The sequence below is a fragment of the Diabrotica virgifera genome, chromosome 7, assembly GCF_917563875.1.
Source record: "Diabrotica virgifera virgifera chromosome 7, PGI_DIABVI_V3a".
NCBI lineage: Eukaryota > Metazoa > Arthropoda > Insecta > Coleoptera > Chrysomelidae > Diabrotica > Diabrotica virgifera.
In genome coordinates this window covers 93,351,307-93,367,426 of record NC_065449.1, presented here as the reverse complement: position 1 = coordinate 93,367,426, position 16,120 = coordinate 93,351,307, and the positions used below count along the sequence as shown (strand labels likewise).

General features: G+C 35.2%; 1 protein-coding gene across 2 annotated transcripts in view; it reads left to right on the top strand.

The window, feature by feature from the left end:
- The window catches only part of LOC114340166 (transcription elongation factor SPT6), a 168,549-nt gene extending 153,069 nt beyond the window's left edge, over positions 1 to 15,480 (top strand). For both annotated transcript variants that reach the window (XM_050655712.1, XM_050655711.1), the window contains 2 exons: positions 81 to 591; positions 12,124 to 15,480. In XM_050655712.1, the coding sequence (XP_050511669.1) occupies positions 81 to 591; positions 12,124 to 12,323 (711 nt within the window). In that variant the 3' untranslated portion in view covers positions 12,324 to 15,480. The remainder of the gene's footprint in view (positions 1 to 80; positions 592 to 12,123) is intronic.
- Positions 15,481 to 16,120: the final 640 nt, after the last annotated feature.

Sequence of the window (16,120 nt, the reverse complement as noted above, 5' to 3'; positions counted from 1 at the left end):
TTTTTTACTATTATGTCATAATTTTAAATAAATGTAATTTGTCTGTCGAATATTTTCTTTATATATGTTTTTTATTTCAGCCTTACACTCCAAGTGGTCAAACTCCATACATGACTCCGTACGCTACACCCCATACGCAGCAAACTCCCCGCTATGGTCATCAAACACCTTCCCAACACATGGCGAGCTCAGCACCACAAGGTCTCAACAATCCCTTTTTACATCCTGGCGCGGTGACTCCCTCCCAACGAACTCCTATTTATCGCAACCATCCTGCACAATCTCCAGTAATGCTTCCTACAAGCCCTGTACCAAGTCCAGGTTCCCAGAGTTCATACAGTAGTCATTTAAGTCATAATCAGCGAAGTGGAAGTTATGCTGAATCCTTAAGATTCCAACCTCCCGAATCGCCGAGAAGCTCAGTGAGTAATAGAAGCTTTCAAACTGATAGATACGGCGGTGATAGGTATGGTAAAGGAGGAAGTCATAGATATGGTGGAAGCTCAAACGAAGATAGATATGGTAAGGGAGGAGGAGGAAATGAAAATACGGATTGGCAGAAAGCTGCAGAAGCATGGGCTCGATCTAGATGTAAGTACCAATAATTATGATAATATACTTCTTTATTCTGTATTTCTTAGCATATGTATGTGTAATGAATGAGTATGGATATTGATGATCTTCACATTGCTCTTTTGATTCTGATCTACTCTTAAAGATGTTTCTAGTAGTTCCTCCACTGTGCCAGTTCATCTGGTTAGTGATAGCCATCTACTTCCCTTTCCCTCCGGTTTCCATAAATCACTAACCTCTCCATATTGCCACCAGAGATATTACCAAAGACGATTAATATCCTTATAAGCATATGCCTTGGTTTGTTTGCCTTTTTGGCTAAGGTATTCGAAGCATTCTTATAGCACACCACATCTTAAATGGCTTGAAATCTTCTTCCATCTGATGTTTTAATTATTGTCAAGGTTTCTGAGTTTGAATGATATAGAGGGGTGGCCAAGCTCCTTGATAGTCCCAGCCATTTTTCAAAATTTGAAATTTTTCGCGAGCCGCAATTAAACAATTATTTAAAAAGTGTAAAAAAGGTATTAAATTTTTCTCTCAGTGTTTGGATTTCACGAATTTTAAAATGAAATAAAATAGTTCACATCGTTGTTTCAAATATGCAAATAATTCTACAAGTAGCCTTTACTATTTCAGGATACTTCGGTTCTTCATCATCCTTCCATCTTTTTCTGGGACGCCCATTTTCTGATCTTCTACTGTCTCTCAAAAAACTCTGTCTGTTTAACACTGTCTTCCTTTTGATCTTACCACATAACCTGCCCATCTTTTTATGTCTGACCATCCTAGATAACAATGTTTTGTCAGTTGTCAGTACCATACACAGTCACCAAATATTCACCTTTGGGGCGCCTTCTCCACTCTCCTGTCAATTCATCTCTTTGAGGCCCAAATATCATTCTAAGAATTTTCCATTCAAAAACCAGCAGCATATTTATTTCCCGCTGATGTAGAGTAGGCACATGTTTCACTTCCATATGTAACAATTGGGTGAATAATTGGCATGTACAGTCTTAATTTAGGTTATCTTTTTAGCAGCTTAGATCTTAATAATGATGATAGGGATTCCACACAGCTCTCCTAGCTGAGACCTCTCTTTTTCTATTGTCATCTGTGATTACCGCTCCTAGATATTTAAACTCTTTTACTAATTCGATCATCTCTCTGTCGCACTCCCTGTCGACAGGGATATGTTATTTCTCCTAAACTATTTACATTAGCACTGAAAGATGTTTTCAAAACAATGGAATGGACAAACATGGGAATAAACATAAATGGAAAGAAACTAAACCACCTAAGATATGCAGACGATGTAGTAGTAATAGCATCAAGTATTGAAGAACTACAAACCATGCTAACCGAACTAGCAAATGAATCCGAACAAATAGGTCTAAAAATGAATTTTGCCAAAACAAAAACAATGACAAACACACAAGATAAAAGAAACGTAGTACTAAACAACACCACAATAGAAGCGGTTAATGATTATATATATTTGGGACAGATAATAAAAATAAATAAGGAAAACCAAACAGCGGAGGTAAAAAGAAGGGTAAGATTAGCCTGGGTAGGATTTGGGAAATTAAAATGTGTCCTAAAGAATAAAAAAATAAAACAATACAATACTTAAAGCCATGGGTACATAATTCGCAAATATTTTACGGCTATCCCTACTTTTTCTGTCTTTACACGGCAAATTACGTGTAGTAAAATTCACACTGGTATGGATATGTAAACATTACTAGATTGTCATTCTACTTGAAAATGTCATCATTAACTTAAAGAGATGGCTTTTGAATGTTCTTGGATAACTGTTTTCTGTGTAATTGCAAATTATTAATTCAGTTAATAAATGTGATAATTTTTTCACTAACTATGTATTCAGTGATTGTAATAATTTATACGTACAACAAAAACTAATAGGTGCTCAATCGAGAAAGAGGAAAAGTGTTTAAAGTGATTTTTTAATAATATATTGTTACTATGGAACGCTTACTATTTTGAACATCTTTAACAACAAAATACTTGGATCACAGAATATATTATCCTGATGTATTATCTGCTTGAATCTTCCACAAATAATACACAATAAATAACTTTTTATTAAGTTCACTTTGATTTGATAAATCAATTATTTATCAAATACACTATGATTCAATATTATTTAATCAACAACTCAAAATATTCCCGATGCCATGTCAAATATTTAAAATTGTCACTGATTGTCAAAGTCTGACTGACAATATGCTGACAATATTCTATTCGACTGAGTGCGTTGCAAGACAAAGATAGATTTGGAAAATATATTACCACGGACATGGTGTCCATTTTTTTCGAATCCTGAAAAAACTAATAAATACTTTTAAAAAATTTAAACGCAGAATGAAAGAATAAATTATTACTGAGGACCGAAAGTCTCTTAGAATAAATAAAAAGTTTATTTTGAATGAGATATTTGAAATTAAAAATCACACTAAATTTTCTCTTAGTTTTTCACTTCTGTAACTTATTAAAATAAACATAGAAGTTCTCAGGGACTTTCGGCCCTCGCTAATAACGCAATCTTTCATTCTGCGTTTAAATTTTTCAAAAATACTTATTAGTTTGGGAGCGTTTAAGTATTACGTAACGCGATTTTTGAAGATTTTTAACCTCCCCCCCCCCCTACGTAACGCACTCTTATGGGAGTTTTACAATTGCGTAGCGCAATTTTTGAATAATTTTGACCCACCCCCTTCCAACCTACGTTACGTAATACTTGAACGGTCCCTTTTCTTAGGATTCGAAAAAAATGAATCCCCATTTGAATAGCATTGCAGCCGAAAATACGTACCCGTCCTCTTAAAAACAAGAGTGTTTGACCAGTGCATACTCTCAATTCTCACATACGCATGCCAAACATAGACTTTGACCAAAGCAAACATGGATAAAATAATGAAGACACAAAGAGCCATGGAGAGAGCAATGTTAGGAGTAAAATTAACAGACAAAAAGCAAAACAACTGGGCAAGAAATAAAACAAAAGTTAAAGACATAGGACAACATACAGCCAGGCTAAAATGGAGCTTCGCAGGTCATAACGCTAGACAAACGGACAATAGGTGGAATACCACGATACAACAATGGAGACCATGGACAGGAAAGAGAGCAAGAGGACCCCAGATGAGATGGGAGAACGACATTAAAAAGATAGGAGGAACGCACTGGAAACAGAAAGCACTAAACAGAAACGAATGGAAGAAACTGGGGGAAGCCTATGTTCAAAATTGGACCGATTAAAGGGCAAAAAGAATAAAGAAGACTAATTCGAAGTTGTGGTCATAAAATTATGTTCTGCCTTACTCTTGGTCTTGGATTTTTGTTACTATTGTAGCATGTATTTCGTCTTTTCTTAATTTATTCGAAGGCCCAGACTACCTGTTTCTTCCTCGAGTTGTGAAAACGCCTCTCTCACGTCTCTTGTAGAATGAGGGACTGCACCTAGATCATCAGCAAAAAAAGGTCAACAATAGTTTTGATCCTCGACTCGCGCAAATCCCCTGTCAGTTCAGATGATATTTTACTTATTACATATTACATATTCTAAGGCCAAATTGAATAGCAACGGTGTTAGACTTAGTGCTTTATATTTGTTGTCAGTAATTTAAGACATTTTGCAACACAAAAATTAAAAGTAATTCAGGTATATTTATTGAGAGCCACATATGGCTCGCGAGCCACAGTTTGGCCACTTCTGATACTAAAAGGAACTACAACGTTAACGGAGTTTTATTGTTTCATAATAATATGGAAAACGGACCTCCAAATATGAAAAAAAGGGGGAGTGCTACCATTTAAAGGGATGCGTTTGTGAGAAAAGGGTGAATTAGTCCCTAGGCACAGGGTGCATTAGGGTGAGTTCTATGCACTTTTGGTACAAACACGTTTACATAAAAGTTGTTCCAGGTTAAATTTACTATTGAAATATCACCTTTTAAAGTCAAAAATACTTTTTTTACAATAATATATTAAAAAAATGCAAAAAAACGAAAGAAAGCAATTTTGTTTTTTGTGCCACAACTTTTTTCCACGGAGTTATATTTATTTGTCGTATGACATAGATACAATAAGAACATATGATTTAAAAAAAGTATATAAAACGTTACATGAACTATCACAAACGAACATCTAATGTATTAATGTAATGTAAAACATTTTCGGTCGCATTCAGGAACTCATCGAAAACTCCAGGGTACCGCCTTCGGGGGCATTCCTCAATAATGTGACGGACGGTCTGCCGTTGCGCAATACAGTCACACTCAGGAGTAAGTTCCTTTCCCCATCTATGCAAGCTGTCAGCACATCTACCGGTACCTGTTCTTATTCTGTTCAGCGCCGTCCATGTATTGCGGGGCAGTTCAAAGCCTGGCAGTTTCTGATCGATACAGTCCATCTGGTGTGCTTCCCATGGTGAATCGCTTTCCCTTTGTCTTCTCCAAGCGTTGGTGAGGTCGAAATGTTCCTGATGTAAGGAGGTGGCCCTTAGTAATGGAGGATATCTGGAGCGCAGTCTGTTCATTTCGATATCAAGCTTATCATGGTGGACGGGTAGTTGATGGTTAGCCTCGATTTTTCGATATTCTGTGAGAAGAGAATGACTTCTTCTTAGTTTCGGCGGTGGAATGTGACTCAGAATGGGAAGCCAGTAGTTCGGTGTTGGTCGAATTGTACCTGAGATCATTCGCATTGTCTGGTTCAATTGGGTGTCAATAATCTTCGTGTGTTTGCTATTGAGCCATACCGGCGAAGCATATTCAGCCGCCGAGTATACGAGTCCGAGAGCGGATGATCTGAGTACGGAGGCTTTGGATTATATTATTTCGCGTCTTCAGTTTTTCTGCCGTTCTTTGTAGGTGTTCCTTAAAACTTAAAGTTCTGTCAAGAGTCACTCCAAGATATTTTGGTGTTGAGTTATGAGTGAGTAGTCTGTTTTCAAAGTGAACGGAGAGTTTTTTGTTGGCTTAGGCATTATTCAGATGGAAACAGCACACTTCAGTTTTCGTTGCATTTGGCCGTAGCCTCCATTTGCGTAAGTATTCACCCATAACAGCAAGGTCATTTGTCAGTATTGTTTCTATAATATCCATATTATTATGTCTTGCTGCAATGGCCCAATCGTCAGCGTACCCAAATTTTTGCGAAGTTGTCCTAGGTAGGTACGCGATGTATAAATTAAAGAGTAAGGGTGCCAAAACAGATCCCTGTGGCAGTCCATTGCTGAACTTCATTTGGACACTTTTTAAGTTGCCCATTGTGACGTGAAAAGGTCTGTCGGTGAGCATGCTATCAATGAGTTTGGTTACCTTTTGGCACGGGATGGCACGGATCAGTTTGCCGATTAGTCCTTGTCTCCCGACGGTGTCGTATGCAGCTGATAGGTCAATGAAAGCAACGGATGTTTTTTGCTTTCTTTGAAAACCTGCTTCAATATGTGTTGTTAGAGATAGAATCTGATCTGTACAGCTGCGGTTAGGTCTGAACCCTGCTTGCTCAATAGGTATCAACCCAAATATGTTGTTTCTAATTCTGTTGTGGATTAAGCGTTTCAACAGTTTATAAACACAGCTCAGCATTGCAATCGGTTGGTAGTTTTGTGGTAGATCATTTGCTTTTCCTGGTTTTAATATGGCTATAATCGAGGCCTTTTTTAGTGAATGGGATATTTCTCCTGATTTTAACATATCTGTGTAGAAATCAGCCAGCCATTTCCTAGCATATTTGCCACAATGGAGTAAAAATTCTGGATGTATTTTATCGAAGCCGGGTGCCTTTCCATAGTTAATTTCTGATATTGCTGAGGTAATTTCTTCTGGAGTAAGCTCGTCAGAGTATTCAGATGTAGGCGGGCATGCAGACTTTAGTATTTTTAGTTCTTGTTTTACTTTGCCCTCGAGTTTGCTACAATGTGAGAGGCCACTCTGTTGGGAACTATTGGTACTTTGTCTCTAGTTGAGTGTCTGCTACTACCAAGTTTTCTAAGTAAGGACCATGCTTTTCTGCTTAATTTACTAAAGTCTAGTTTTTCCACAGTTTCCATCCATTTTTGCCGTCTGGCTGCATCCAAACTGTGCAGCAGTTCGTCCGCAATTTCTCGGTCTTGGCTTTCGTTGTATTCTTGATACAATTACTGGGACATAATCTCTACGATATCCTCTGGGTATAGTTTTCTTCGCTGTAGAGATAACCGCGCCAACAAATCTCATATAGTTTGCACGTGTTGGAGTTATCCATCCCAGACATTTGTCCAATCTCGCAGTAAAAGTCGTCCAGTCTGCTTTTTTAAAGTTCCACCTAGGTCGAGGGAAAGATGTTATTATTGGTATTTTGATTCCAACTTCTATGTTGACTATGTGGAAAATCTGGGAGTACTGTACGTGAAGCCGCCAGGGGTTGATTGTTTGGAGACAAAGCATAGGTCTGGGTTGTATTCCCGCCTCCAGGCTGCAGATCTAAAAGTTCCCCTATCCTTAGCGCCAAAGACTAAATAAGTGCCAGCCCCTTCGCTAGAGGCTATCAAAGCCTCGCCGTTTTGATCACCTTGTCTATACTTCCAGAGTTCATGATGGCTGTTGAAATCTCCAACATACACTGAGGGGTGTGGGTGGGCGTGAATAACATGCGGAGGCCACTGGACTACCGGGGGTTTATAAATATAACGAACAGTATGAATGTTATTTATGTCTGATGTAGAACATATGTGTTCATTTTCTATTTTGTTTCGGACATAGGTTGCTACTCCATAAGTTGGATGGTAAGTTGCACCCAATAAATCATAGCCATGAATTCTTCCTCTAGCGAGAATTTGTTCCTCGTTTTCAACATGGGTTTCCTGAATTGCGACTACGTCGATATTATTTTCAATGAGTACCTTTTGAAAGTACTCACATTTACTTCTACTGATACCTTCTATATTTAAATGGCATCTTCGGACGCTTGCTCCGAGTCGTTTTGTTGCTTGGTCCTGAGAAGGTCCGTTTAAATTGTTGGTTGGAGGCATATCTTATTATTGTAATGTGTTCTTGCCAGGAGACATAGAGATTCTAGATTGTCTGGCTGCCTATTATGCTAGTTCATTTATCATTACCCAAGGTGCACATGTAGTATTCTACTACGGACGCGAACTAGCTTTACACCCCCCACGGAGTTATAGGCATTGCTTCACAGAATATATCCTTCCTTTTTAAAATGACGTTTGGTAGAAGTCTCTAGGATTTACGGTTTCCAAAATATGATTTTTCAAAGTTCGTCACAACATTTTTGGGTCATTTTCCCTATTATTTCGCAAACATTGTTCTGTAACTTTTTTCTACGTAGTTTTAGGTATATTCAATGGTACATTTTTTAATAGGAAGAGAAGTCAATTGCCTTTAAAATAGTCTATTATAGAAGGTCTTCTTCTTCTTTTTATATAGACATTACTCTGTCTGTTTTTCAATGTGCCTCCAGTAAGTTGTCATTCCATCGTTTTCGTGGTCTTCCCACTAATCGTCTTCCTATTGGGGAACCGTCTCTCGCCGTCCTTACTACTCTATTTGTTGTCATTCGGCTTATGTGGTCGTTCCATTCTACTCTTCTGCTTTTCACCCAGTTATTAATGTTGTCCACCTTGCATCTCCTTCGTATATCTGCACTTCTAGCTCTATCCCACAGCGTCGTACCATCGATTTTTCGCAATGTTTTCATCTCTGCTGTTTCTAGCATTCTTTTTGTCCTTTCTGTATCAGGTCGTGTTTCTGCCGCGTATGTCATTATTGGTCTGATGACTGTTTTGTAAATTCTGCCTTTCACTTCTTTCCGATGTTTTTATTTCTCCATATTGTTTCATTCAGGCAACCTGCGGCTCTGTTTGCTTTATTCACATGATCATCCACTTCTGTTTCGAGCTTTCCGTAACTGCATAGTGTGATGCCTAGATATTTAAACTCCATGACTTGTTCTATTATTTGACCCTCCAGCTCTAATTTACACCTTATTACATCTGCTGTTATAACCATGCATTTAGTCTTTTTTGGGGAAATTAACATGTTAAATTTTCTAGCGGTTATATGAAATTCGTGCAGCATACATTGTAAATCATCTTCACTTTGAGAGATTAGTATTGCGTCGTCTGCATAGCAGATTATTTTAAGTTGTTTTTCTCCCATATTTCGTCCATGATCAGGTTGAACAACAGAGGACTTAGGGAATCTCCCTGTCTTATCCCATTACCAGCTTCAATTGGGTCAGTTAGTTCTTCATCTACTTTTACTTTTATTGTGTTGTTCTGGTAAATATTTTCGATCGTTTTAATTATTACTAGAGGTATCTCTCTTGCGTACAATAAATGGATAACGTCCTTTAATTTTACCCTGTCAAATGCCTTCTTAAGGTCCACGAAACATAAGTATGCCGGTTTGTTGTATTCTAACGATTTTTCTTGAATCTGCCTCATTATAAATATAGCGTCGGTGCATGATCTTCCCGACCTAAAACCTTGTTGTTCTGCTAATGTTATAATTTCATTCAGTTTGTTATCACTTTGGTCGTTAATTTTATTGTTGTGTTTAATAAATTAATTCCTCTGTAATTCTCCGGGTCCGATTTTTCTCCCTTTTTGAAGAGACGTATTAGGATGCTTGATCTCCATTCTTGTGGTATTCTGTTTTGTTCTATTATTTTTTGGATTAGTTTTAATAATTGTTTGGTCAGGCCTTGTCCTCCATACTTTAGGAGTTCATTCGATATTCGGTCCTCTTCTGGTTATTTTCTATTTTTTAATTTCCTTAATGCTTCCGTTACCTCTGCTTCTTCAATATTTATTTCTTCGTTTGTTGTCACTCCAGGTGTTGGTGGTTCGTTATCGTTATCTTTAGCAAACAGAGATTGAAAATAGTCTGCCCAAGTTTCCTTCTGAATGTGTTTCGTTTTTATTAGTTCGTTCATCTCTTTTCTCTGTCCTCTGATCATTCTCCATATTTCCTTTTGTGTTCCGTAGAAGTCGTGTTCCATCTGTTTTGAGAAACTCTCCCAGTGTTCTCTTTTTATTTGTCTGACTAAAGTGTTTGTTTCGTTTCTAATTCTTTTATAGTGGTTGTATGCCTGTTGTGTTCTGTATTGTAAAAAGGCTTTCTTCTTTTCTTCACATTTTATCTTCACTTAACCATGGGGTTTTCTTTTTGATATATTGGTATTCGTTACTTTCCTCTCTCCAAGTAATTCTGTTGCTGCGTTAATTATGTTACTTTTGAGTTTTTCCCAGCTTTCCTCGATGTTATCATTTTCTAATATTTCATTATCAGCAATCTTCTCTGATATTCTTTTTCTATATAAGTACTCCGTGGATTCCGTACTTAGTCCTTCGACTTTGATTTTTGTTTGTGTTGGTGCCACTCTCTTAGGTGTGAAGCATTTCATGGTGATTCTAATTTTACATAATACTAGGCTGTGGTCACTACCAAATCTGCTATTATAGAAGGTGGTACGACTATTTTTAAGCAAGATATGGTTTTTCAAAGTTTTCATGTATACTTTTAACGATTTTTGATATTGTGTTTTACGATTATTTTTATATTTGTCATTATAAACTTTTTCTTCTACATTTAGGTATACACATTGCTGAATACAAAAGAAAGCTTATTTTCTTTACCCTAGGGCCACACAGGCGATAATTTACGGCACCGTAAGAGCAGTAAACCTGGCGAGGCATTGGTTGAGCAACCAATTGTAGATGAAATAGGAGTTAGTCAACCAATGCCTCGTCAGGTTTACTGCTCTTACGGCGCCGTAAATTATCGCCCATGTGGCCTTTCGCTTACTTTAAAATGGTGTATTGTAAAAAATATTAGGACTATTTTTAAACAAGATATGCTTATTCAAAATGTGACATATACAATATGCAATATGTCCCACTAAGTTGGAACCATATGGAAAACTTTTTTATTATTAATTTTAGGAAAAAAATTATTCTTCATAAAATGCTCTGCATAGCCTAAAATCTAAGATGCAGTCATCAGATATCAAATTTTATCAATAGTATACGAGGTATGGTAAAAAATATGAATTTGGCTCAAGAGAAAGAGTAAAGTACCTTTATATTTCACAATATGGAAAAGTGTTATTAAGAAAAGTTATTTGGAATTAAAAATTATGTTCTAATACGCAATTATATTCTTCTAATTGAAAAAAAAATCCAAATTTTTCTCAAATTACGGATACCCTTGGATGCCCTACAGCGCCAATCTATAAACACTTACAGGTTAAGATTATTAATAATTTTTATGTTAAAATTTCTTTGATACCGGTTTCCGGATTGGAAAGCCAAAAGTTGAAACAAATGTAAAATGCAATTATTCTCGGCGCAATCAATAGGGAACTTGCATCAAATTTTAAATTATAAAAAAATGCCATACATCACAACAGAACCTAATTTAAAATATAGGTATATCAAAGAAAAAAGTTGTTTTTGTCTTTCGTTTGGCCCCTAAAAACGATTAAAATCGAAAGAAAATTCAAATTATAGCAGCCAGTCCAAAATGCGCCCTCATTGGTCGTGACGTCATAAAGTTAAAAATATTTAAGTCTCGCGCCATTAATTCAGTACGTTTGATATTCGTCCAGTTGTTATAGTTATTTTATGGTGTATTTTAGTTTTATAAATCTGTAGACTGTAGATGGTTGCTGTGAATTGTATATTTCAGAATATTTGAGTGTTTTTGTTAAGATAATTTTTTTAAAATGATCGAAGAGGGTTTTTCTTAAGGGCAGTCTGATAACTTACCCATTACGAACATAAAACTTTATTATCATGAGTTCATGACTAGTTTATTTTAATTTTATAGTAAAAACAGTTCCAGAAAAATATTTTATAGGTAAATTTCAATCTTTAATGTACATCTACCAAAATATACTCGATTTATAAAAAAAAACTATTACGCAGACAACAGAGATTAAATACTTGCATTAAAACTATCTTCACATACATGAAGACTTTGAGAATGAACTAAAATGTCTAACGTCCTTATGAACATTCATGTAACCACTTTATCACACTCAGCTTCTTATCGACTGATAATCTAATAAATATTTTATTGGGGGTTTTAATGGTTGTACTTTTAAACAATGGTACTAAACAACACTAATAGTATTTACTTCCATAGTAAACACACACATAATTCAATACTATCTCTTCAAAAACTGTGTCAAACACCAATGTAGACAAAATGGTTTATAGTTTTATACGAGACATCAGATCTGTCATTACAGAATATAACTTGGTGACGTCACAAGTGTTCGCGCGTTCTTTCGATCGTTTGAAATGATTTATACACAAAAGATTTTAAATTTGTATTACTAAATTATTATAAGTTCTTGAGGCGTGAAATTTTAGAAATCTTATTTTTAAACGAAACTGAACCGTGTGACACGCCGTAGTTGTCTCGTTAGTATAGCCGCGTGAGCCTCATGGCCAAAGGGGCCGATTTTTTTTACTATTATGGAAATCAACGTCTTAATTTGGCATTTCTGTTCTAGCTACTCCGAGAAGTGATGGCCGTAATACTCCAAGATCTGTAGGTCAACGAACTCCTAGATACGACAACGACGCCGAACGTTCTAGAATGAAACACCTCAGCAAGAGCCCGAGGTCTGTTAGGTCTACTCCTCGAACCAATACATCTCCACATTCTATGTCCCTAGGTGATGCTACCCCTCTGTATGACGAAAGTATCTAAATTACTTTGTATTTGGTTATATAGTAGGGTAACAGTGATATTGTAAATGCTAAAATCAACAATACAGATTCGCGATATTAAGTCACAATGACGACCTCTCGTGTATTTCGGCTGAACTAGCATCGAGGGGCTTTTTAATGTCAAACGCTGAGCGTGCATGCATTTGAATCAGGTAGGTAATATTCCTTATTTATTTTTACATGTTTTAAATTAATTATTGGGTAATATAAAATGAATAACATGGAATTTTCACGTTTCAATAAAAGTTGGCGTCGACGTTGTATATAAAATTTGTAAAAAAAGTGTAACAATAAATACTGAATATTACCTACTTGTTTCAAATGCATGTTTCAACGTTTGACATTAAAAAATCCTCTCGAAGCTAGTTCATCTGAAATCCACTAGAGGTCGTTATTATGACTTTACAGCGAGAATAAACTTACGAAAATATTAAGAGTGTTACGCAAATATTACCTGATCATCAAAAATATATAACTGAAAATAATATTGATGTAATTAAATTATTTGTTAAATTATTGTTTAAATTTAGCGTGTAGATATTAAAAATATGTATAATTTTGAAATTGGTTAAGGGTTACATACACACTGTAGCTATCCATTCTACGTAATGGTCCTATTCTTGTGTCTATTTATTTCTTCTTTTTCTTATATAGGATTGATGCTGTGATTGATTTTCAATACTATTTCCCTCTATTGTTCTATATTTTTTATTACAAGTCATATATGCAATATGCAGTACTTTTTGTTGAAAATTTCTTACTATGTTCAACTACTACGTTTTTTGTTTTAGTTTCATTATTAAATGTTGAAGAAAATTGTGTAAAAACATATTCTTCTTTTTCATTTTTAATAAATAGTTAATGTTGAGTCCATTGTAAAATTTGTACTTTATTAAAATATTTTTTATTATTTTTAATAGATAAATATGAGGTGTAGCTATAAAGTAACCAGAATAATGTAAGATATTTATGTAAATTTTTTTCATAGTTATTATTGCCTCAATATACACTTCTCCATCATTTTAACCCTGCATGTGGATGGACACTTTCTATTGCAAATTAAATATTTTAAACTAAAAAATGGTTAATAAAAGAAATAAAAAAAAAATTAAAAAAATCGTTATCAGTGATGTCATTCCTGGTTTGTACAGAGTACGGTATCTTATACACACAATTTTATCATTGAAAAAACTTCGTTTGGTACTTCCTTGATAAGTCACTACAACTAGCTTCACTCTTTCCATGTTCTTAAAAGTCCTATATTATAGGACTAATCCAAAGACGATTATGTCCATAATAACTGAAGACCTAAGTGGAAGAAGCAGATATGTCAAATTTTCTAAAATTCTGAGTTTCCTAGTGAATGAAGGTGATACCTCTATCATATGAAACTTACACTGTACCACTAAATGTTATAGTCGGTTCGCTAAACTCAGACACAACTGGCACACACACACACACATGCTCGTATCAACCCCAGACCCGGGGGACATGTGTGTTCCAATGGAAAAGTGGGACCCACATGTCCGAAGATCAAACCGGTCACACCCCGTAATGGAGTGGTAAGTATCTGACCCCCCAAGCTATACCACCACCCCTCCCCATCGAAGGACATAACGAATGGGGAAGCGTTGAACTTAGCGTTACTTTAGATGCCCTGGGTAATGGGACATCCTCTGTATTACTTGATGTGGTTAAGCCACCTGATTTTAGGGGTAGCTAGAAGAGCTTTTCTCCCTATAACACAACTGGCTAGTGATTTTAGTAGGTAATTTTTTTGTTTTTGGCCAATTTTGCCAAAATTATTAATTATTTAGTAATTTTTAACTATTAAGTAATTATTTTTTGCCAATTTTACCAAATTGGCAAAATTACTTACTAAAATCACTAGCCAGTTGTGTCTGAGTTTAGCGAACCAACTATATTAAACTTTTTATAGGTACAGTGTAAGTTTCATATAATAGAGAAGTCACATATCACCTTCATTCACTATAGAAAGTGTGACATACCTCCTTCCTCCACTTAGGTCTTCAACTCAAAATGTGTTAAATATATACAACTATGTAATACCGAATGTTGATATTTCCATATAAGTGTCAACTGACCGTTTATGTTGATTACATTATTTCATATAGGCGTCAATATTATAGGCGACTTGGAAAAAAAATATCGAGTTTCAATTAACCTCACAGACAACTATTTCGTACTCTGAGATTAAGGAAAAAAATATTTAATTCATAGATCATGAATTATGAAAATCCAATATCCACAGCATTTGCATGACTGTAAAAATGTACATGACAAACGTACATTACAAGATACTGAAATATCTTGCATTAAAATGTTATGAAAACTTGCTATAAACTATGCTTTGTTTTTAAACCAGGAGCAGTAAACTAAAAAGACAGATTCACACCCAAGAAAGTCACTAAAAAAATCACCAAATACATCTTCTTTTTTGGTTGATCATATCGGCCTTCGACGGTAATCCATAAATATCAAATTATACTAATACGTCGCTAAAGAATTCTAAAAATAGCTGTTTTTGTATAAAAGCAGGCTAAAAATCTAAAAATTAAAGGAACAACGCAGTAAACACAAAAAATCGCTGATATAACTTAATTAACCTATGAAATGCCAATAGTGTCAAAATTTCATAAATGTCATTAGTGTTAAAATTTCATAACAGTGGAGTAAACTTGCCTGAGGTTGGACGCGGTAAATTTGAATTACTCCTCTTGATTTAAAAACAGAGTTTGACTTGATTCCTCCTCTTGATTTAACTCCTCTTGATTTAATAACAAGGAAAAAATTCAAGAAAGAAATTATGTTAACTTTAAGAACTAGTATTTTATTAGTCTATGCCACATATTTTTTATACTTTAGTTAGAGTTAAATGCGTATCGTCTACTTCCGAATTTTATTATTTTTTCCAAAGATTCAGGTAATAAGTAACACTGTTAAACATATTTGACATGACGATGTTATTAATGTCAAATGCTGCTTTTATACATCTTGTTTTTTATATTTTGGTAAATTTTCAATTGGAAATATAAATGAATATCACGTTTTGAAAAAAATAATTTTAATTAACATGTAGTTTAATTTTTTATTGGTAATATATTGTAGTACAGTAATTATTGCAATTTTCATTTAAAGTTTATTATCTTATTACTTCCGTCAGGGATGTATACTATCACCACTGCTGTTTAACATCTGAGGAAATCTTTCAAGAAGCAGTATGGAGAATATATCAATAACATAAGATACGCGGACGACACGGTGGTATTCGCTGACAGTTCTGAAGCCCTCCAATTCAATCCTATCACTATAATAGCATTCTTTTTCACATGCCATATCAGAATTATTCGACGTTGGAGATAACCATTACGAAGCCTCCATTTGATATATTCGGCTCGCTAAACTCAGACACAACTGGCTAGTGATTTTAGTAAGTAATTTTGCCAATTTGGTAAAATTGGCAAAAAAAATAATTATTAAATAGTTAATAATTACTAAATAGGTCGTAATTTTGCGAATTTTGGCAAAATTTTCCAAAAACAAAAAAATTACCTACTAAAATCACTAGCAAGTTGTCTGAGTTTAGCGAACCGACTATATCAAAGTCCATTCACAAAGGTTTTTGAAGTTATACTTCTTTAGGCGCGATTGGGAGTGAATGTAAATGTGCGCGAAGTCATCAAAATTGTTGGTACCATGCGCAGGGGTCTACCCCAAAATCCCTACAGGTTTGATAAGTTTCTTTTTAACATATAA